Source organism: Oculina patagonica, chromosome 4 (genome assembly GCF_052425735.1).
Source record: "Oculina patagonica isolate OP01 chromosome 4, crgOcupat, whole genome shotgun sequence".
NCBI lineage: Eukaryota > Metazoa > Cnidaria > Anthozoa > Scleractinia > Oculinidae > Oculina > Oculina patagonica.
This window is the reverse complement of record NC_135761.1, coordinates 44,026,535-44,049,872: the sequence shown is the minus strand read 5'-3', so window position 1 is coordinate 44,049,872 and position 23,338 is coordinate 44,026,535. Positions and strand designations below refer to the sequence as shown.

The following is a 23,338-nucleotide window of genomic DNA, read 5'->3' as shown; positions in this document are numbered from 1 at the left end:
TTTTTTTTTTTTTTTTTTTATGCAAAAAAGACTACGTAATGTCGAGAAGTGGAAGTAAAAGATTCCATTTCTTAGAGGTAGTATCTAGGTTGTTGGACTATATATGAAACTGCGATTTAAGGGACACAAGAAAAGTTGTTAAAACCGGGATCTTCTTGTTGACTCTGCAGCTCCATATATAATGTCTTGCCAGAAGAAAGCAGAAATTTAATTGAAGTGAAAACTTGGTGGTGTCTGGTCTCAGACCCAGATATATGGCGGCGTGTTTCGGATAGTCTATCGTTATTAGGTTGACCTGTTTAAGTTTTTCAGTCAAAGTTTCCCAAAAGGTTGCTACTATTGTACAGTTCCAGAACAGGTGGATCAGGTTTTCGGGATGGTTGGTACAAAAAGAGCAGTTTATATCAATTTTTGTTAGGAAAAGGTTCGTTGGTAGAATACGATGAAGAAATCTGAATTGGAAGTTTACGAGTTTTGTGCTTTTTGTGCAACTAGCTGCCAGACAATAGGCACTAGTCCAGTCAGCAGAACATCTTTCATCAGATTTAATACTGTCGTTCCATTTCTCTTGGCATCTTAAAGGTGCGGTTCTTTTGGAAGAGAGGAGCTTCTGTTATACAACTCTGTTCGCTTTATCGTTCTTAATAAAAGTCTCGGAAAAGGTATCGGGATTTTCTATGCTACAAGGTTCTTTGCCAAGACAGTTAGAGTTGAAATGGTGCCGAAGGGCAGAAATAAGGCCTAGATACTTTATAGGTTGTATTCGTATATTGTAAGTGCTGATAAGATCTGCAAGAGGGAGAAAACTGTGCGAGTCCGTCATTAACTGGCCTACCTTAGTAATTCCATGTAGGAAAAGATGTTTGTAGAAAACCGGTCTGTTTTCGATTCTAATTAGTGAATTATGCCATATGTGTTGTTCCAGAAATTGCTGCTCGGTTTTGATTTTGTCATCAAAGTTAGCCTCTGACCATATTTCTAAAATTTCTTGTAGAAAAGGGTCTTGGACCGATATCGACTTTGAAATGTCACGTTTATGTAAGTTGCATCTGAAGATTAGTTTGCCGCCATACTTCCCAAGTTCAAGTTCAAAAAATTCTTTCCATTTTCCGCGGTTAGAGTCGTCAAGATATTTTTTAATCCAAACAGTCTTGAGCGATTTGGTAAAAGAAACAATGTCAACCATTTTTAAACCTCCGTTTTTATAGTCGTTTATCATGACACTTCGCTTAATCTTATCACCCTTATTGTCCCAAAGGAAGCTGTAGAAGAGATCGTTTACTTCTTTGATGATTTTATGATTTGTCGCCAAAGGGGCTAGAATGTACGTAAGTTGAGATGCTGCTAGACTTTTGATTACTTGGATTTTGCCGAGTAACGTTAGCCGGCGATATTTCCAATTGCTTAAAATGTTTCTAATTTTGTCCGTTTTTTCCCTATAATTTATGTTTAATGTGATGCTAGGATCAGTAGAAAGCCAGACGCCGAGGGCCTTAACTTTCTTTTCTGGCCATTTAAAGTTCTTCTCAGGAAAAAAGTTTTTCCTTATTTCCCACCATTGATCCAATCCATAGAGCTTCGGTCTTTTTGCTGTTAAGTCTGAGACCAGACATACTTCCAAAAGTTTCGATCGTCCTAAGTGTGGCGGATAATGACTCCCTAGTGCCGTTCAGAATGAACCTCTGCGTACTGGCTTATTTTGATTTCTGAGTTGTTTACATGTATTCCTTTTATGCTTTTGTTCGATCTGATTGCTTTAGCTAAGATTTCAGCAGATAATATAAATAGATAAGGCGAAAGAGGGCAACCTTGCCTAACGCCCCTTTGTATTCGGAAAAAAACAGCTCCCCCAGCCATTGTTTAAGACACAGCTTTCGATGTTATTGTAAAATGTTTGGAACCAGCTTATCAGAGAAGGGCCAAACCCAAAATACTGGAGCGTACGCTCAATAAAAGACCATTCAAGCGAGTCGAAGGCCTTTTCAAAATCTATAAAAAGCAATAGCCCTGGGATATTTTTTTGGGAAGCATGGTTAACGATGTTATCTATCAATCTTATGTTTTCTCCAATAAATCGACCCTTTAGGAAACCCGTCTGGTCGTTGTTGATAAGTTTTTGGATAACCGATTTTATTCGATTTGCGATAGCTTTTGCGGCTATTTTGTAGTCGCAGTTAAGGAGAGACAGTGGTCGCCAATTCTTAATTAAATGTGGTTCTGCGTCTTTTTTTGGTATCAGTTTAATGATTCCGCGTCTTTGTGTGATCGAAAGACTTCCTTCATCATATGAATAGTTTAGAGCACTTATCAGAAGGGGAGACACGTCTTTCCAAAAAGTTTTGTAAAACTCAGCTGGGAGTCCGTCAGTTCCAGGGCTTTTGTCCCGATCCATGCTTTTTAGTGCTTTTAGAGACTCTTGTTCTGTTAAATGACCTTCGCAGCTCATTGCCTCATTGTGGTCCAGAACCGTGTCATTTTCAGATTGGAAAAAAGCGCTTTCGCGTGGTATCACATTTTTCTGGGATGTGTAGAGCTCTTTATAAAAGGTTTCACATTCAGCAAGGATTTCTCTGTCGGATGTGACAAATTCTTGATCAGTGATTTTAAGCTGGCTTATTGTACTCAGTTTGAAGTGTCTTTTCTCAAGGTTGAGAAAATATTTAGTGTTTTTTTCACCTTCATTGTACCATTTAATTTTACATCTCAAGATTGCCCCTTGGGTACGCACTTTGATTATCTCTTCTAGTTCGCTTTTGAATAACTCAAGTTGTTGTGTTTTATTTGTTTTTTGCGTTTCGCTGACGGCAGCCGGCTGCTCCAGTTCTTTCTCTAGTAAGGCAATTTTTTCTTTTAGCTCATGCTGTTTATTCAAAGTTTTGCGCTTTTTGGCGGCAGCGAAGCTAAGGGATTTTTCCCGAGTTTTAAGTTTAATCATATCCCAAAGAAGCGCAGGGTTTATGGACTCATCGTTTTCGTATTCATTTTGTGTTTCACGGATAGTTAACCTTATCAAATCAATGTAGTCCTTATCGGCCAGAAGTGATGTGTTGAGTTTCAAAAACCAGGCCCTCTTGGATTTGAGTGAAGAGATATATTTAATGTGATCATTGAGTGGTCTGTCTTAACCCTCGGACGTACAAGGGGGGGGGGGGGGAGGGGGGTGGATGCCACCCCCCATAAGGTTTTTTCCAAATTTTGAAAAAACGATTTACTCTACAATGCTGAAACTTTCAGTAGCTGTTCATTCATCCTTTGCGGAAATTTTGACATGTCAACCATGTATCCGTGGTGTGTGACGTTGCCATGGCAACGTCATAAATACAAGCAGGTCTTGCCAAAAATCGTCATTTTTACCATTTTTCCTCATTATTTCCAGTTTTTTAAAACAGAAGTGCAAGATATGTTTATTTTCACATTCCGTAAGCATTCTGGCTTGATTTTGCATCAATTTCCGTTATTTTCTGACTTTCTAAGAAAATGTTGAAATCCAAGATGGCGGATCTAAGATGGCGGCTCTAATGACGTCACGTCACAGCCAATTAAAATTATGTCATCTTGTAGAGTACGCTAAGGGCTTTCTTCTCAGTTCAAAATAATTTCGCTACGCCTTAATATAACGAAAACTCCGGGGAGGGGTTCCATCCACCCCCCCCCCCCCTTGTACGTTGGTGGGGGTGTGAGTTGGCTTGTACGTCCGAGGGTTAAAGCCCGGCAGAATGTTTGCAGAGATAATGCTGCACAGAAAACTTTGACTTGTTAAGAAGAAGTCTAATCTACAGTGGACAGAAGGCTGTGTTTGTCGCCAAGTATACCTTCTTTCTTCGGGGTTCAATATTCTCCAGGCATCAACAAGATCGAAGTTATCGCATATCTCATGAATGGTTTTTTGCGCGTTGTGATGTGTTTTGGGTAGGCCCCCTTTTTTATCTTTCTCTACATCAAGAACGAGATTGAAATCGCCTCCAATGATTATTTCTTCTCCTTCGAAATCTTGAAGGTGATCAAAGAGATTTTTAAAGAAAGCAGGATCATCATCGTTTGGGGCGTAAATGTTTGCTAGGGTTATGCTTTTTCCATTTGTTTTTAAGTCACACAAGATAAGGCGTCCTGAATCATCGGTATAGGTTTTTTTGATTCGAAGATCGAAGTTGTTATTAAAAAGAATGCTTACACCAGCTTTTTTGCTGGAGAAGGAGCTGAAAAGGCTTTTGTATCCCCATTCAGTAGCCCATAGGTGTGAATTTTCTTGCGAACAATGTACTTCTTGCAGCATGTAGATCGAATATTTTTTAGATCTGAGCCAATTAAAAGTTTCTCTTCTTTTAGCGTTATTCCCAAGGCCCCGTACATTGAGAGAAGCTACCGTGATTGTATTGTTATCTATATTGTGTTCAAATAAAAGGTGATATAATCGATATCTGCACTATTTGATTATTTGACAATAAAAGCGTTATGAACAAAACACATACGACATTGTTTTGCATACTGCTCAGAAATCGTATTTTTAAGCTTTGAAAGTAGAAATTGTATACTAAATATCTAGAAATATTTTGGCGAAGTACTTTGTATATCTGTGCATACTGGAGTCGACAAACAAGTGTTGTAATAATACGAAAAGCACGTTGGTGGCACGAAAAAACACAAAAAATTACACATAAACATACTAAAGCGCGTGAGGTTAGGCAAATAATCAACAAATAAAGCATAAACAAAACTATAAAAAATCCTAATCAGTTTGGGTTAAGCGACTAGCGGGTCCGAATGGTGAAGATCGGATCGAGTAAGTATTGTCGGACAGCTAAGCCGCCCGCCACCTGTAGCATAGAGATTTATATATAAAGAAAGTAAGGTACGAGGTATAATTATTAAACACAGTTACACATCTGCTTCGTCAGCTGCATCTAGACGTTTGCCGGGAGGCCAGAATTTGCCATTTACAAACAGTTTGTCGGGCTGGCTCTTGCTGAAAGATGCTCTCATGCCCTGTCGTCTTGCTTCTTTGAAAACTGCCATTTGATCTTTCCGTCGCTTAATGATTTCCAGTGGAAGATCACGGAACATTTGGAAATCAGTATCTTCAAGTCGTCGCCCTAAAGAAAAAATTTCCTCGACATCTTTATATCGAAGAAATCTGGCAATGATTGGACGTGAAGCTGTGTCGCTATTCCGACGGGTTGTGAGGCGGTGTACACGTTGAATTTCAACGTTGCGGGCGTTGCGGTAGCCGAGATCTTGTTCCAAAAAATTTCTGAGCACTTCTTCGGTGTCTTCTTCACGTGCTTCTGGGATATTGAAATATTTGATGTTTTCTCTCCTGGAATAGGCTTCAAGGTAGAGGTTCTTGGAGACGATGTCGTTCATTTTGGCAGTGACCTTCCTTTCGCTCTCAATCAGAGAGGCTATTTTTTCATTCTGCTCCTCTATCTTCTTCTTAAGCTCGTCTTGACGTTCCTTGCACTTATCGCCGTTGAAAGTACAGGACTTCTTTAATTCTGCTATATCGCTCTTGGTCGTTGCTTCAAATTCTTCGAGCTTGGCTTTTCTTGCCTTGAGATTTGCCAAATTGGTCTCTATATTTCTGACGGAACTTTCAATTGAATCAAGTTTGCTCAGTCTCGCGATTATGGAGTTCAGTTGTTCTCCAATGAGTTCAATTTTGTTGAGAGCATCCATGATTTCGTCGTTTGCCTCGTGTTCGCTGCTTGTGCTTTCGTCTATTGCTTCTGCAAGATCTCTGGGTTTTTTCGCTTCATGCAGAGGCGACGTCTCGTCTCCAGAACTTGTAGACGATCTGTTTCTGCGTTTTCTGATAAGATTTGACAATTTTTCGGCCATGAAAAGCTTTTGGAAGGCGGACGGCTTTTAGTGCGCTCCTACTCCGCCATCACTCGGCCCAATCGTTTAGGGTTGCCCGATCGAGAAGAAATAAAAAAAAAACGGTCTAGACGGTCTAAACATAAACGCGCTGGTAACCCATAAAATAAACAATCTTCATCTTTGCTCGAAACAAAATATTTTTTATTACTTAAAGAGCAGGAGCTTTAAAGAAGTCATATGACATAATATCGCATATCAGCTGGCAAAAACTATGTCGTCTTGTAAAGTAAGCTACGGGCTTTCTACCCAGTGCCAAATTATTTTACATCCTAAAAATAAAACGAAAACATTGGGATAGTGGGGACCATCGACCCTACCTCGTACTGCGGTGGGCGTATGAATGTACGTCCAAGGGTAAATATACTGATCCTTTTTTAAGTACAAACCCGCTATCGGACAAAAAAGACAAATTCTTTATAGCAATATTTTAGACTTGTTTCAAAAAGTATAGCAGCTGCGGTGCTGGTAATTCTCGTAATTAGGACATCCCAATAAAACGCCTCGTCTCTCATCGCCCACTTTCTCGTGAAACAAATGATCGAACAAAACAAAAAAATAATCACGCTGAAATGCACCTGTAAACGAAGAACATGCCATTTCAAAGGGAATTTAAGGTGTTCACGAGGGTGATATAAATATTGCAGTCATTCTAGGATGTAATTAATGGATGGTGTCTCAATTAGAAACACACAAGTAAAATGAGCAAGAATCGCTTTATCCACTTTTTTAGGAAGTTTGGGTTGGTCGGGCGATGAAAAGAAAACACATGCATTGGGATGACTTATTTTCATGGATATAGTTTGTTGTCTTATTCGCTAGTGTGTCCCTGTTTACAGTGGAGTATCGAGATCATTGGTGGATACATTTTCAAGGCTTCTAACTATTCGCGGACTATGACTATTGCTATGTTGGTCCTCATTTTCTGACGCCTCGTCATCCTCCTCCTCAAGCTCAAAGTCGACAGCTCCAGTGTCCTTCACAGCACCCGCTACAGATGGCATACCAATCCTTCCACTTTAAAGCTGCTGTCTCATGACGTTCCTTCCCGCCAAACCTCGTAGTTCGCCCTGCAAATCATTCAGTGGCAGCAGCATTGCCAGACAACACGACATGGACCATTTAGGGTTCTTGCGCCATTCTTTTATAAAGTGGTACAGGTAGACAGCGTACTGAACTGAAAGAAAAGCGTCGAATTCAACAGACAGTTTAATATTTCTACATAGATATAATACATAGCAGGTTTTGTTGCCATGGAATGCCAATAAATGTCTACCTAAACGTCTCGTGGGAGCGTAGTGAATTGTAAGCTCACTCGTATTTACTTCATTCGAATGTCGATGCAAATGCTAGAGATGTCATAATGATTGTCTTTGTTTTTAATAATTTTTGTTTATTGTTTTTTGGAAAACGGCTCTTTTTTATTTCCGACAAATTAACTTTTAGGTGAAAAGGACTTAATAAATGTAACTGTATCGCTTTGTTAAAAGAGATTATTTTGCTCTGTCTGACAAAGAAGGAAAGACGTATTTTGTCTTAAACTTTTTTCCAAACCACAGCCATTTTTAATTGAGAATTCTTTTAAAAAATGCAGTACAAGCTTAACAGCCCTTTTTTTGCTTGGGCGTTTTGTTGCCCCATTAAAGACCATGTGATGACGCTCTTGAGAATTCTTGCATTCAAATTTTCAAATAGTCGCGTGTGTGTGTGGAAAAAAGGAAAGTTCTCTAGAGAACATCAAGTGATCGTGATGGGAAAACAAACCGCCAAGGCGAAAAAGGTCTATTAAGTATTTAAAACTTATACTGGTTGTTTGCCGACGTCCTAGTGACTTTTTAAGGATTGGCTGGGGACAGTTGTTTTAAACGTTTCTTTTTCGTAATCACTCTGTTGCATACATGCGTCTTTTTACAAACACTTACCGACTAGTAAACCTATAACCAGCGTGTTTGCTCCAATCACCAGTATCTTGAACATAACAGAGTCCACGTACGGGTCAATTGATGCTGGAACATTTTCCTTGGGGATCTTACTGACAGCGCCAATGCCCAGGTTAACAAATGTAACAGCAAGCGATATAAGCATCAATTTGTTTTCAAAACGGTCTTCCACTGGGCTTACATATGCAAAGAACATTCCATAGAGTCCCGAAACGACACAAGCTAAGCCAACATATGCCCTACTCTCTCCTCCCACGAGGATCAGACCTGATGTTAAGATGAGTTTTCGGAGCGTCTCCACAAGTTCCCAATACCACGACTTGGCGTTGTAATTCTCACAGAGAAACCGCATGCCTCCTGCTAGTTCACTTTTCGAGTTTTGGTGGGGTCTTGAATCGTCTTCCGTTACCTTGATTTCTGTGTGTTTCTTCCACAGAACTACGTAGGCGGCCAGTGGCAGGCCGACGATGTAGACAACTGCACAATATGCAACGACGACCAAACGCTTGTAACTTGAATTGCGACATTCAACAGTGAAGTCAGATTTAAGGTACTTTAAGCAAATATCACCTTTCTCTTCATAACAGATCTCACGGCAGGCGAGCGGGAGAACATTTGCAGTCTTAGAACATGTGCTGAGGTACGTCACAAACAAGAAGAAAAACAGGTTTCTATAAACCAGTTCTTTGGTCTGGGAAATTTTCCTCTCCTTGGATGCATTGTTTAAGTTGTGATTTCCTAAGATCATAAACTTCCTAACCCAGTAGGCTACCAATGCAAAGACTACAGCTGAAGCGTTCATCCCCAAAATGGCGAACAAACTTCCAAAAGCGTCTACTTTGAGTTGTGGAATTAAGCAATGTAACGGAGCAATCTGAAAGACATTCAGTTGTAGAATTTCTGAATACTTTGAGATAACAGCCAAGGAATCTGGCCACTGCACAAAAGAGAACGTTTCTAGTAAACCATATGTGACTTGGTAAAATCCTATGATGATTTTCAACCTGGACAAAATTATGTCTACCGGAGGACGCTGTTTGCTCTGCTTGCTTTTCCTTATGCTTGTCCAAACGATGACCACAACAAGTAAAACCAACAAAACTGCGGTGATGGTCAATTGCCCCACCATCCACGACCTTGACGGGCACTCTTTGCATGTTTGGAATCGTTTATAGTACTCTTCGCTGCACACTTCGCAGAGTGGACCTTCATAGCCAACTGCGCAACTTGAATCCAGGCCACCGAGGCATGATTCATTTCTTGGGCATTCATAGGGCTTGGGAATGTTGAACGAAAATCCAACCACTTGTGAGTCAAAAGAAGGATTCGACGAATTTAGATTTTGCGTAAACTTGTGGTACAAACCTTCAACGGTTTCATTGTACCACTTCCACCAAAACCCTGGCTTCAGAGTAGCATAGTCATTTACACACAGCAAACCATCTTGTTGACAAGGTTGGCAGCTCTTGAACAAGTGGGTGCGATAAAATCCTGTCAGGCATTTACAACCACGGAATCCAGCAAACGAGTCGGTATCTGTTCCTGCAAAGAAACAGTGTTTAAATGCGAGCTCTGATGTTATAAAAAAAAAAAGAAAACGCGACTTAACGGATCATTTTAAGAACTGGACAAATCTCCTCTCAATATTGAGAGATGATTTATTCCTATGTTTTATTTCAAGTTTCTGCTTTAGTTAGCTAAAGGATTCATGTAAGCTGACTAATGATTGCTTTAAACTCCATGTAATCTCCGTCTCCATTATTTTATGAAACCAGAATAAGATCCAGCGTGTTTGGCCACTATGCTCACAGGCTTTACATTACCTTATCACCTTAAAAATTGAAATCGATGCAGAAATTTGTCATCTTAAATTATTTTAGACCAAAAACATGGCGAACAGCAGCACAATAAAGCTATTAATGTCTGATGGCATACTAATTCGTAGCTCTAATCCAAATATTCATGTGTTAACTTTTGCATCTTTATCAGTGCACCCATATTTACTGTACGTACGCTTACCTTGAGGGCACGCCACACAGTCACTCGCTCGCTTTCCTGGTCTGTTATCAAGAGAAACAAATGTACCATTTGGACACTTTCTGCATTGGTCGCTGACGTATGCTAATGTATCTGAGTAATAACCTCCTGAATAAGAAAAAAAAGGCGACATAAAATTTGTAATCCATGAATAAAACATAGGAGAGCCCATCGTAAGCTGTACTTTATGTAATTAAATGATGAATAAACAAGTAAGCGACTTTATTAGTTTAGTAGTATCAACAAAATTACCTGGAGGGCACATTTTACATTCTAGAAAACCCTTTTCTGACGTATTAACAAAAGTTTCCAAAGGACAAAGCAAAACATTGGACGAAATTGTCTGATGATCTTCCTACCACTATTGGTTTTTAAATTAAGTAATGTTGAGATTTGCATTTTATTTTAAATATCGTGCAAGTAGCTTGTTGCTGTGGCGATTTTATTGGTTTAGTAGTAACAGTAGTATTACCTGGAGGGCACATTTTACATTCTAGACGTCCCTTTTCTGACGAATTAACAAAAGTTCCCAAGGGACATGGCCAAACATTGGAAGAACCGTCTGATGATTTTCCAGCAAAACCAGATTGCTGAAGTGCGCGCTGTAGTGCTGACTTCATACTTTCTGCAACTCCCTCTAAATTCTCATGTTCGTCTTCGGTTTGTCCAAGGCCACTAAATAACACAATAGAAATGGCTCTATTTGGCAAAAGAAGTTTGGAGAAACAAATATCTTTATATTTTTTCTCAAAAGGGCACGGTAACGAATCTTGCAATCTGACTGGTTCTTAGCGCGGGCAAGATTTTCCTGTCCCTGCTCACGGGCCACGGTAACGCTTTGGCGAGTTTTATTTGGCGACGAGACGAACAAACGCTCGAAAGATAAGCTCTCTAAAATGAAGGCAATTGCTTAAAAACCGTTGTAAATGTGAAAGGACAAGTGAGCAGTGAACTTTAATACCAAAAGACGAATATTCATTCTCTTTGCCAAATGAAGTTGTAGTTTTATGGTCATTGTTTGTCCGTTGTCGATTGTGCATTTGCACTGATTTTCACGCCATTGCAGTTAACTACATGTCGCCGGTTTACATACTCAAATTATTATTTCAAACACCTTGCTATTCTGCTACTTTTCTCCAAAACCGAATACTGCTTTTTAACATTAAAGAAAATGAGATACAGTTTAATAAAAACATAAATAAATAAATCTTCCAATGTTGTAACGTGTGTAGGCAACCAAACTATATCGCAAACTGTTTTTAATCAAAATAAAACACTGTGCAAATAAACACAGCGGTTATTGACTTGAGGTTACGGATTATATAAATGGCTTAGTATTCAGTGATTTAAAGAAAGATTTTTATACTGTCGATCATTTAAACATCACTTACAGGTGAATAACTCCACGTATACAGCCTTCCTTGTCAAAATATCCCAGTGAGCCAATTTGTCCTTCGTCCATACTTCTGCAAAATTAAACTGAACTGGTTACGAGATAGATGACCCGATATATATGTAAGTACTGACTAAAAGTTCATTTTTTACTGAAACAACTGAAATAGGGTCGGGGGTAGGGCTGGTATTCGAAAGGCTTGTCGCTTATTAACTTTTCCTACCTTTAGAATGGGCGCTTATTCGAAGTGGGTGCTTGTTCGAGGTTGGTCGCGTAATCGAATAAATACGGTAATCAGGTTTACAAATTCTTATCAAGTCACCCAACAACGCGGAGAAATAGAGATACTTGCTAAAATAAGCTGCCTAGCAATTATACCTCCCTGTAAAGTAACTACAGATGAAAAAATACTGATACTTGCACGAGTGTCTTTAAACAGTCAATGCCCTCCAGAGAATCTGAATTCACCATTTTCATGGCTGTGCGTATCAAATAACTATAAAAAATATTAAATATCTTTCAGCAACTTTAGAGTTTGCTTTACTAACTAACATTCTAGAGTTAAAAAAACAGCTACGTTGTATTTTTTTAATATATAGAAAAGATAAGGATGTGAGGCTAGGACACTTTTTTGAGCACGTTAGCTTAAAAAAAATAATTCCGTATTTTCTCAATTAGACGCCCCTGGTGTTTATTTTAAACTTGGCCTGGTGGACCCGGCGTTTATTTCACTCCCGCAGTTTATTCAAGCCCGGTTTCCATTAAGCAGCTTCTTATACCTCAAATAAATACCAGAGGGGCCTATTTTTAACCCCACCTTGGAGACCTGGCGTTTTTTTCGGTACCCGGCGTTTAATTGAGAAAATACGGTACTGTAGCACTGAGCTTTTTTGGACCTTCTGGTACCCGGGGGGGGGGGAGGGGGGAGGGGGGTTTGGATGCCCCCTATGTAACTTCCAGAATATTTAAGCAATTGCAATGAAACTTATAGGATGTATAGTATGGCCAAACATCTATCTTTTGGTATACGTCACATGGGTCAAAGACGTCACAACACGTGACAATTATATCATGATATCAAAACAGCCGCCATCTTGGATCCGCCATCTTGGATTTCAATTTTTTTCCAAAACGCCAGAAAACCACCCGAAAATACTATTCAAAATCAATAAAACTGTGCTTATACACCGTAAAAAAGGTAAAAAGAATTGAATTAAAGTTAGTTTTCATTGATAGAAACACGAAAATTACAAATTTGGGAGAACATGCCTGGCAAAATGGCTACAAAATTATTCCCAGATAAATTTAAGATAAACTCGCAAAGTTTGGCAGCGTTTGGTTGGATCTTTAAAAAGTTCAAAGCGTTCAAAGTCAGCGCGGGTCCCCAACCCCTCCCCCCCCCGATCTGAGATTAAGATTTAATATATACTTATGGTGGATTTCCACTGACGCGTAATTTTTTACGTGCGTGAAAAAATTAGAGACAATGTATGAACGGCTTGCGTACACGTTTACGCAGGCCGTTCATACATTGTCTCTAATTTTTTTCACGCACGTAAAAATTTACGCGTCAGTGGAAATCCACCATTACTATAGCAACAATATTTATTTCTAACTGCAGTAAATATTATATTTGCTTGGTTTGACGAATGAATGGATTGATAATGACGAAGAGATAAACACTTACATTCTCGTAAAGTTGACTGCAAACGCTTTAGCTCCAATGTCATTTATTTCGTTGTCGGAAAGCATGCTGAAAGGCATTCCAAAGAAAAAACTTCTCTTAGCAAATAATACAAAACTAGGTAAACGTGTAACCATGAAAAAGGTCGAATGGAACCTTCAACCGTATGAAATATTAATGTCAAAGAACAGAAAATACATGTACATAAACTTACAGCGTTTTAATTTTTCGTAGATTTAGGAACGTTTTAGCAGGAATCGATGAAAGGTTATTCATATTCAGCAATCTGTAAAACAAAATGAACCAATTTCATACACAATGAGATCATGTACCAAACCTCTTCAGCTTCTTTGCTAACAGAGAAAAGGCATGACTAGCAACTTACAAGTATTCTAGGTCCGTAAGATTTGCAAAAATTCGATTCGATATGGAACTGATCATATTTCGTTGGAATGACCTGTAAAGTACATGACGCAACAATTAATTAGTAAAAAAAAAAATCAACTCAGGACGAGGAAAATAAATTATTTACAATAATAACTCACAATATTACTAAAAAACAATAATAATAACAATAATAATTACTTACAATACAATTTGTGATAAAAATATATAATTACATCCCTATCAATTAAATGTTACAATGATAAAATATAAATCAATAAAAATACAATATGATAATTAAAAAAGAATGAAGAAATTCATGCTTGAAATTGACAAGACTAATACACTACACTTCTTTCCCTAATACAATCCTATTATCACAATCAAATTTCAACCTAAGATACTTTGATTTTGCACATAAACCTTTGTGCTTCTTTTGAAAGAATTATACGTTTGCAATTTTTTCAGTTCTTTTGGTTAATTGTTTTTAATTTGCGCCCCATATATTTTAGTGAATACATATATGTTATTTGCCGGCTGGGAGGTCCGTATAGTGAAAAACTGTGACCGAGGTCTGAAAATGCTGCCCGAGGCCGCAGGCCGAGGGCAGCATTTTCAAGGCCGAGGTCACAGTTTTTCACTATACGGACTGACCCTAAGCCGGTAAATAACCTATTTATTTTTTTCCTACCTCTAATGTGTTTGATTAAAAAAAACCGACAAAGATTTTCTTGCAAAATGTGTTTGTATTATCCGCGCGCATCCTAGTGAGTCTACGGCAAGAGTGAAGAATGATTCGTTTGCTATATTCACTGCTATATTAAAGAGCTTACTGCCAAACAAATTAAATTCGCTAAAATGAACAGTACTCAAGGAAAAGTTCATCAGAAAAGCAAGAAAAAAGCATCTGAAATAATAAAAAGCACAATGTAGAACCAAAACAAAGCATAAAAAATCAGCGAGTCGCGAAACACTTTGAACTCCATTTCGGCTTGTGAGTTCTTTCAGTTAATTAAACTTACTTTTCGGACTGGAAAGCACTTACAACACATATTTTCCAGCTATTTACATTTGTATTTAACGAGTCAAAAACCTCTGTGTTCATTCCCACAGTATTCTGTTTTGATAAAAAGTTTGCGAAAGTGAAACTGAATGAAGCTGAAATGTATAGTTTGGTCGCCTACACACGGCACAATATTGCGAGAATTAATTTGACTGTTTTTTAATAAAGCATCTCATTTTCTTGAATGGCGATAAGCAGTATCCGTTTTTGGAGAAAAGTAGCAGAAAAGCAAGGTGTTTGAACGGATAAATCGAGTCTGTATACCCGCCGACTTGCAGTTAACCGCAATGGCGTGAAAATCAGTGCGAATGCACAAACATCGATCGACAAACCACGACCATAAAACTATAACTTCATTTTGTCAATAAAGATCATGAATACTCGCCTTTTGGAGAACTTCAAGGCCTTTAATTCCACTGCTAATTTTCCCATACAAATTTAACAACGGTTGGTGAGCAACAACATCGATTTTGGAGATCAAAACTGTCATGGACTAGTTCGTCTCGCCGCGAAATTTAACTCACGAAAGCGTTGCCGTGGCCCGTGGAAGCGGGCAGAGATAGGAGAATCTTGCCCGCGCTAAGAACCAATCAGATTGCAGGATTCGTTACCGTGCCCTCTTAGAAAAAAATAAAAATTGAGTATTTTCATCGAAGGAGAGCAGCCTTTAAAGGAGTGATTACGAAAAACACCAAGAAAGCCAAGGATATCATTGCCAGGAATAGGCCATTTTCGAGTTACCCAATGCCTCATTTTCAAAACGAGTCTACGTGCGAAACCATTCAAATGAAAATGAGTTTGATTTGCATAAAAATGCACCAATAGATGAAACTCATTTTCACATGAATGGTTTCGCACGTACACTCGTTTTGAAACAGAGGGCAAGAGTAACTCGGAAATGGCCTATTGCAGTCGAACAGTTATTCGATGCGTAAAAGAACGAGTGTGTTTCAAGCGTTTCAAAACGCAAATCGACGGGAATCGAATCCATTGCCTCCCAGGTACTGGTTAGGCGCTATAACCAATTGAGCTACGAGAATCTCGTGGCGAGCTAGGCCATTTATTGAGTTTACATATGTCATCTTGACTTTAGGCTAAATGGAATTTTTGATAGGTGTTTAAAGACAAGAGATAAAATCCGTTTCTACCTTGGAGCCAATGGCAACGACCAGTACATTGCTACTCTATGACTGAGCAAGTGTCAGTACGAAAAAATGGCTGCCATAAAGCTCAGCAAAAAGAAGGCAAATTTTTAACATTACTAGTAGGCTGTGCTTATCGTACAGCTATCATTAGGGCTCGAGTCCTACCTTTCTGCGATCTAACATGTTAGAACTATTCGTCAGCCTGAAAGTTTTATAATTCATTGGAGTTAAAGTTTTAGAGTTACTAGTAGATAAAGGGCAACATAAATAACCTGGAAGCTCCGCTTTTAGGCTTGGCGAAATCTATATAGTATTTGTTTCAAGAACATCAGACTTCAACAGAGTTACTCTATTGTTTAATTATCACATGTTTCAGAATACTTACAATAACTTGAGCTTGCTAAGGTTCGCCATCACTCTGACTGGTATACGCTCTATTTCATTCCTTGACAGATCTCTGTTTAACGGAATTACATACTATGGTGTTACTGAGGCTTTGTCAATGGATTAATTTTTTTCCCCAACTACTTAACCCTCGGACGTACAAGGGGGGGGGGGGGAGGGGGGTGGATGCCACCCCCCCATAAGGTTTTTCCCAAATTTTGAAAAAACGATTTACTCTACAATGCTGAAACTTCAGTAGCTGTTCATTCATCCTTTGCGGAAATTTTGATATTTCAACCATGTCTCCATGGTATTTGACGTTGCCATGGCAACGTCATAAATACAGGCAGGTCTTGCCAAAAATCGTCATTTTTAACATTTTTCTTGATTTTTTCCAGTTTTTTTTTAAACAGAAGTGCAAAATTTGTTTATTTTTACATTCCCTAAGCATTCTGGCTTGATTTTGCATCAATTTCCGTTATTTTGTGACTTTCTAAGAAAATGTTGAAATCCAAGATGGCGGATCCAAGATGGCGGCCCTTATGACGTCACGTGACGTCATATGACGTCACAGCCAATTAAAGTTATGTCATCTTGTAGAGTAAGCTAAGGGCTTTCTTCTCAGTGCAAAATATTTTCGCTATGCCTTAATATAACGAAAACTCCGGGGAGGGGTTCCATCCACCCCCCCCCCCCCTGTACGATGGTGGGGGTGTAAGTTTGCTTGTACGTCCGAGGGTTAATATTTGTAAAGTAAAGAAGTGATCCACGCAGTGAAAAAAAAATAAAAGAAATTGCGAAGAAGGAAGCCTGGAATAATTCAGGGCTTCAACGTGATTTAAACCGGTGAATTGCTCTAGCGACTAGGCTTACCGAAGTAAAAAAAAAAAACTAGGCTAAAAAAGTGCAGTGTGCAAAGTAGGCTAACCGAGTGCATTGTAGGCTAACTGGTTACTAGTTACCAGGCGATTCCCGTCAGTGGCGGCCATTTTGAAGTGGGCGTATAAAAATTGCCCGGTGAGATGCTTATTCAATCCTTTCGCGGGAATAAAAGAAATCATTACTTGACCTTACTCCCAAAGTGTGGCTACATAGCTCAATTATACAGCACAGGTTCGAATTCATAAAAATTCCCGAATTTTACCTATCTTTTCTTAGTAATTTCTTTGATTGCAATTTCACTCCGAGGATCACAACTTTACTAACAGTTATTTGCAGTTTAAATTAGAATTATTTCGTCAACTACACACATTTAATATTTTTTAATAACTCACAGTAGCTGCAGGTTTGTCATGGAACCAACTTGTCCAGGAATTTCCTTCAACTGATTTCCGGCTAGTGTTCTGCCATAAAAGGAATCAACACGAGTTTTACCATCTCATAAAATGAAGATTAAATGCAAACCGTTCTGACAAGAGTGATTTTTTAAACGTCCTTCTCAATCTGAAGATAGCACGTTTCAAAGTTTAGATTTCACATTTTTACTCTCTTAGAAGCCATTAATTTCTAGCAGTTTTTGAAATCGAAAATTTCGTTCTTGTCAGAACACAAAAGAGGCTATGATTTATCACTAGGTTATTTAATCATCTAGTTCGTACGCTGTTCGTACGTAAGGAATGCGAAAACAAAGTCAGCTATCTTGTATATATTATCAGGCACAGGTTTTTCATTGCAGTCGAAAAGCGGATGGTGGGAAGTACTCAACTTGGCGGTTTTATTTCTCCTTAGAATGGGAACCTACTGTGACGAAAACTGGTAAGGGGTTTTCTTAGATGTTCTTTTTTGCCATGCTAAGATTTTTTGAAAAAAAAAAAAATGAACGAATACGTGATAGGTGAGATGAATATAAAGTATTTAATTTTACCTTGCGCGCGTCATAAAATTGTGCTACTTGTTGCACTGTCTGTATTTGCTGTAGGTTTCTGATTTCTCACTTTCATTTTGATAAGGTTTTGGGGATCATTATCCTTGCAAATGACAGGTAGTCCGGCTGCACTGTCCAGCTATTTGTGCGTCACTTGACATGAATGCACTGGCGAAGCATTTTCAGATAAAATTTGACTAGCATTTCGTGCAGCGAGTTGCATGGTCAAGATTGTCATGAAACTTCCTGATACAAAACTTGAGAGCTCTGAGGCCTATTTGCTAAAGTTTAGAAGAAATCTGTCTTCGGGTTTTAAATTTATGGACATTTTTGGTAAAAACTAGAGTTTGAAAATATGTTCAAATCTCAAAAGTTTTTATTGCGACTGAAAATCGAATGCCATTTTCCGTTAATTCGAACAATTTTCATTCAGGACGCAAAAATTCGAAGAAATCGGTGAAATCTTTCCTGCCAAAAAGCGCGATTCAAAAATGCAACCATCACTAAAGTAAATAGGTTCGGGCCACTTTAATTTTCTACTAAGTGACAAGCTATTTCTGCATTACTGATGTGCACTTACAATTTCTCGAGCTTGGTGTTACTTTGAAGGAGTCCATCCTCAAGGAAAACAAGCTTGTTGTTCATCAAGTTCCTAAACGACATCAATTAAGTAAACAATCAGTTGTAAATGTCTAAACTGAATGAATTTAAATTTAACTTTTAGAAGCTTGTAGAGGCATTAGCATCAACAGGTTAGGGCGAGTTATAAAGAATTTTCACTGGATATTTGTCAGTTTGAACTTTCATGACACGCGTTACATACAAAAATAAAGCAGGAGACAACAAAAGTCATATTTACTGATTTTGACATCTTTTTTAGGTCCCAAAGCAACGCAAAACAATGTGAAATAATGTTTGCAAACCTATGGTACAACGCTTTCTAAACATAAAAAGATTAGCAACACCAACAAAAACCAAAGTGATGGATTCCGCTGCCTAGGATAACTTATCGGGTTAGGACATTGAATGCTCTTTCTTTGCACTACGTAAACGTAAAGGGATTGTTCAGATAGACTTATACGACAGGGACAAAGAGAGCCTTACAATTGCCGAAGCTCCTTGAGATTCTTAAAGATGTCACGTGGGATGTCAGCTATTTCATTACTTTCTAGATTCCTGAAATGACATTTGAACATAGTTAATATAGGGAAATGTTTACGAAGCCTAGCAAAGTTCTTTGTTATAGATTTTTGTTCGCTATTTTGGGGGTTGTCAGTGTAGGAAACCTGACGAAATACAGTAGGTAGTTGAATGTGTTCATGGAACTATCCTGAAGATTACCATTGCGAATACGTATTTATAGCGTATAAGCGCAGGACAAAAGATATGCACTGTCACGGACCTAACTTAAATTTTGTTTTGCTTACGGTAGAGTGAAACCTTGTTATATGCTTAACCAAAATTTTTAAATAAGGGCAAAAAAGCTAACAGATGTAAGGCTTCGTTAAGAGTCAAATTTTTGTCACTTTTCTTCCCTCTACCAAGGGAAGCCCGCTTTCGAGTAAAGTGGCTCATTAGGCCGGAGCTTATCCCGGTTTCTATAGCGTTAAGCGGCGAAGAGTATTTCTGCTCCACCCTTGATCGGATGCTAGTCCATCGCAGGGTTACCCCCAGCAGTAAATTCGCCGGTACCTTTTTATACACATGGCTGGAGAGAGGCACCATGAGAGTAAAGTGCCTTGCCTAAGAACACAATGCAGTGCCCCGGTGAGGTGTCGAAAACGGACCGCTCAATCCGGAGTCCGGCGCACTAGCCATTAGGCCACCGCGTTTCCCACTCTTCTCTCCCAAGCCAATACCTTACCAATTTTATATAAAGAAAAGAGGCCTAATTCAAAAGTAAAATAAGTTATTCAGTTACAGAAGCACTCGACACTACAATAACGTGATTGCCTTACAAATACAACAGGGACTTCATATCGTCAAAAACACCAGCAGGAAGATTTGCAATTGCATTCCTTTGCAGGTCGCTGAAACAAAAAACAAACAAAAAATAAATCAAAAATCTTCTAAAAATAAATTCTGTCATCAGCTTAAAATATGTAGATTCACAACAAGGTATAATTGGTATTAGAATAATTTCCAGAGGTGAATTCAATTCTGATTGGTCGAGAAGCTCCGACTATGTCCGCGCTAGGCGGTGAATATTGCATCTGAAGGTTTGGCTACTGAGCCATGCCACGTTTGCCAGCCAGGCTAGTGAACATGGCGGCATTTGCTGAATGAAAATTTCTCCCATTTAAAAGAAATCACTCCACATCCTGGATATTTGAAACATTGGGAATTTTGCAAATTGACTACCAAATCTTTATGACCGAAATCATTTCAAGAGATGGTTTTCAAGGCATTAGAATTGATAGTAAACATAGTGGTTTTGGAGATTGCACACGGCCATGTACTCCGGCAGTCAGATCGACTGTCAAAACATTATTTAGTTCTCTTCTCACAGGAGCTAGTAATTTCGAGAGGATTCACGCAATTGCTCAGAAGCCACCAACGATTAAACAAAAGTACCGGATATCTATCTTTTTCGTAGTGTTTGTTTTGTTTCGTTTTATTTCTCAAACTATTATTCGCCTTCGGCGAATAATTGTTAAATAAGTCCTTAAGGTGGCTCCATAGGGTTTCTTGACCGCGCGAAGAATGGGTACGAAAGGGCGAGCTTGATATGCCGGCAAATCAAAACAAACATGGCGGCTTCACGCGAGCGTGAAGTTTTCGGCAAGAAAACGCGAGACATGCTTCCTGCCAATGAAACAACACCCGTGCTTTCCTGTGTGGATCAGATAAAAGAGTTTACAACACCCTAAAAAGGTGTTTACAACGTCCGCGGTGCTTCTGGCCGCTTTTGTAAAGTTCGTACGATCGAAAGTAAAAGAGAAAATAAAGAATAGTCTCCGCGATTGTGAGATACTTCGAGCAGAATTTCAGAGATTCTGCTACATAAAGGATTAAGGTATGTCTCTAACTAACCTTTGGGTTAACAGATATTCGCACAAAAACCGACAAAAACGGGGAACGCTCGTCTTTACACATCAACTCGTATGGTTCGGAAGTTCGCGCATGCTCAAATAGCGATCTTGGACAATTTCTATTCTGATGACGTAATTGTTATTCGGGCGAAAATAGAAAATTTCCCCTGGTATTTACTCGAGTTTCCTTCGGTGAAATTCCTTAAAAATTGGCATAGATGTGATACCTTTTTAACTGCCCTTTTTGCCGTTTTTTTAAAAAAATTTGTAAGCCAGTTTTTTTGCTTAGTCAAAAAAACACAAAATAACCAAAAACGCAAAAACGACCTGGACAACCCCTACTTTTTTTGTTTTTAAAAGTTACTTCTCATCAGTTTCAATCCGTTGCGAGAATTTCAAAAATTTTCACCGAAGAAATTTTAAGAAATTTAAGATCAAAGCCATAAAACATAAAAAAGTAGGACTTTTTGAGTAGATGTAGCTAAAAAACAAAGGCCGTTATTTTAAAAAAGAATAAGGCACAACATATTTTAGTCCTTTCTTTTAATATTTCGGCAGCTTTTATGTAACTAGTTTAAAAAAATAACGCGAAAATGATCTCTTGGTGGGTATAACTTGTGCGCGCGCCGTAATATCTCAAAACCCTATGGAGCCACCTTAAACAAGGCATTCTGCTACAAATAAAAAGTAATGTACATGTTATGATAACATATAGCTAGCATTATCGTTTTATTATAAGCCGTTGTAACTTTGTTAGGCTGCGAATTAATTTTCAAAAATAACTTCTGTGATATGTATTTATGCAGATTCCCATTGCATTTGAGTCGGTATTAGAATGATTGGCAAGAACAAGGATGCAGCGTGACCATGTGTAACTAGGAGGCAGCGATGTAGACACAAAGTGATCTTTAGATTGTTACTAATAGAGCAAAAAATTTAAAAAAGAGATGTTGACATGCTTCACTTGAGAGTTTTAATCATGTTTTAAACTATTAATGTAAAATAGTCTCTTTTAATTTAAGAATATAAAAATTTTCAGCAGAATCCAAAATTTTAAAACTATCAGATGTGTATTAACTTTTGCAATTAGATGAACTGTTAAGATGCGAATTCTTATCGATCAGTTAGAGTATGCTCTTTGACCCTTGTTGAAAAATGACTAAAAATATAGGTATTAAATTCTCAATAAACTGAAGGTGCAATGTGAATGAGTCTTGCCGAAACATCTCTTTCAAAAGCCGTTTCGCGTTGTTGAAAAAAGTTACGCTTATGACATCATTTACTTCCTACAAAAAATACTCAAGGATGTAAAGACCTTTTAAAATTTAGTTTAGAAATTGTGAAGAAAACAAGAAAATCGCAAAGTTTTAAGGCAAAAGAACCTTAAACATTAATTAATCAAAAATAATCCTGCAAAGTGATTTTCTGTGATAACTTACAGTCGAACAAGTGACGACAAATTCCGAAATGTTTCATTGTATATCGCTTTTATCTTGTTGTTGCTTGCGTCTCTAGAAATAAGGATTATAAATACATGTATATGTAAACGTTATCTCACTTTAAGAAAATAATACTATAAATGCACTTTCTGTTTTAAAAAAGAGGATATATCAGAAAGACTGTAAATTGCTTTAAAGATCTATAAGGATCAAGCAGCCAACAGCTTTAATATTTTACCTGAATATAAAAGAGCTGTTTGGATTTTAAGTGATTTTTAAATATGAGTTAAATATTTCATGAAAAATGCCAAAGACGACCATTAACTTCATATTTAACTATTTTACATTGTACATAGATTTTTGTATTGGTTTGTCATTGTTTCAATTTTTAAAAAACACGAGTCTGTCTCTGTAAATAAACAATTTACTTACAGTCGTTGAAGGGTCATCACTTTTGCCAAAATTCCTCTCGGGAGCTTTTCAATTTGATTTGAACTTATATCACTGAAAAACAACAACAACAACAACAACAACAAAAAAAAAAACAAATAAGATGCGACTTATTTATTAAAGCCCCAAAATCAGAAATCTTGACAGGAGAAGATTATGGACAGCGAAACAAATCGGAAGGTCATGGGTTTTTCTCTTGTCGGGGCTGTATTCATGACAACTTAAGTCATATTTAATTGACAAAAGAAAAAGACGCAACTATGATTGGTAACAGAAGATTTTTACTCACAGTATTTGCAAGTTATACATTGTTGCAAAAATACCATCTGGTAGGTCTTCTATTTTATTATCTCCAAGCCACCTAAATACAATAAAATATAGACGTTTATACCAACTTATAATTTGCTCTGTTATGTTTACAGATACTGTATTTCTCTCTTTTTCGACATTTCTAATGCTCACTGAGTTTTGGAAAACAGGGCGGTGAATCTGTTTACCACGTACAGTTTATAAAGACAAGAAGCATCAATTACAAGTTTTACTGAAATAAGATGTATATGCATCTTTGTACCATACCATAAAAACTACAGCCAATCAGAATGTAGAAAAACCGTTGTATATTTGACAGTATTCAACCCAACCTTTCCAT

The 23,338-nt window shown here is 38.0% G+C and overlaps 3 protein-coding genes across 3 annotated transcripts in view; all 3 read right to left on the bottom strand.

The window, feature by feature from the left end:
* Positions 1-23,338, bottom strand: part of LOC144652488 (uncharacterized) — an 81,007-nt gene that overhangs the window by 47,521 nt on the left and 10,148 nt on the right. The window contains exons 8-11 of the mRNA XM_078512503.1: positions 22,979-23,050; positions 22,672-22,743; positions 22,240-22,311; positions 19,727-19,798 (exon numbers count right to left, since the gene is read on the bottom strand). Of these exons, the coding sequence (XP_078368629.1) occupies positions 19,727-19,798; positions 22,240-22,311; positions 22,672-22,743; positions 22,979-23,050 (288 nt within the window). The remainder of the gene's footprint in view (positions 1-19,726; positions 19,799-22,239; positions 22,312-22,671; positions 22,744-22,978; positions 23,051-23,338) is intronic.
* On the bottom strand, positions 4,876-5,878 carry LOC144647924 (uncharacterized). The gene has a single exon (XM_078507598.1). It carries the CDS (start codon positions 5,833-5,835, stop codon positions 4,876-4,878), a length of 960 nt encoding a protein of 319 aa, XP_078363724.1. The 5' UTR covers positions 5,836-5,878.
* LOC144652534 (cysteine repeat modular protein A-like) lies at positions 6,007-11,618 on the bottom strand. The gene is made up of 5 exons (XM_078512580.1): positions 11,243-11,618; positions 10,324-10,526; positions 9,834-9,959; positions 7,797-9,356; positions 6,007-7,051 (listed from the first exon to the last, which is right to left on the bottom strand). Exons 1-5 carry the CDS (start codon positions 11,311-11,313, stop codon positions 6,894-6,896), a joined length of 2,118 nt encoding a protein of 705 aa, XP_078368706.1. The 5' UTR covers positions 11,314-11,618; the 3' UTR covers positions 6,007-6,893.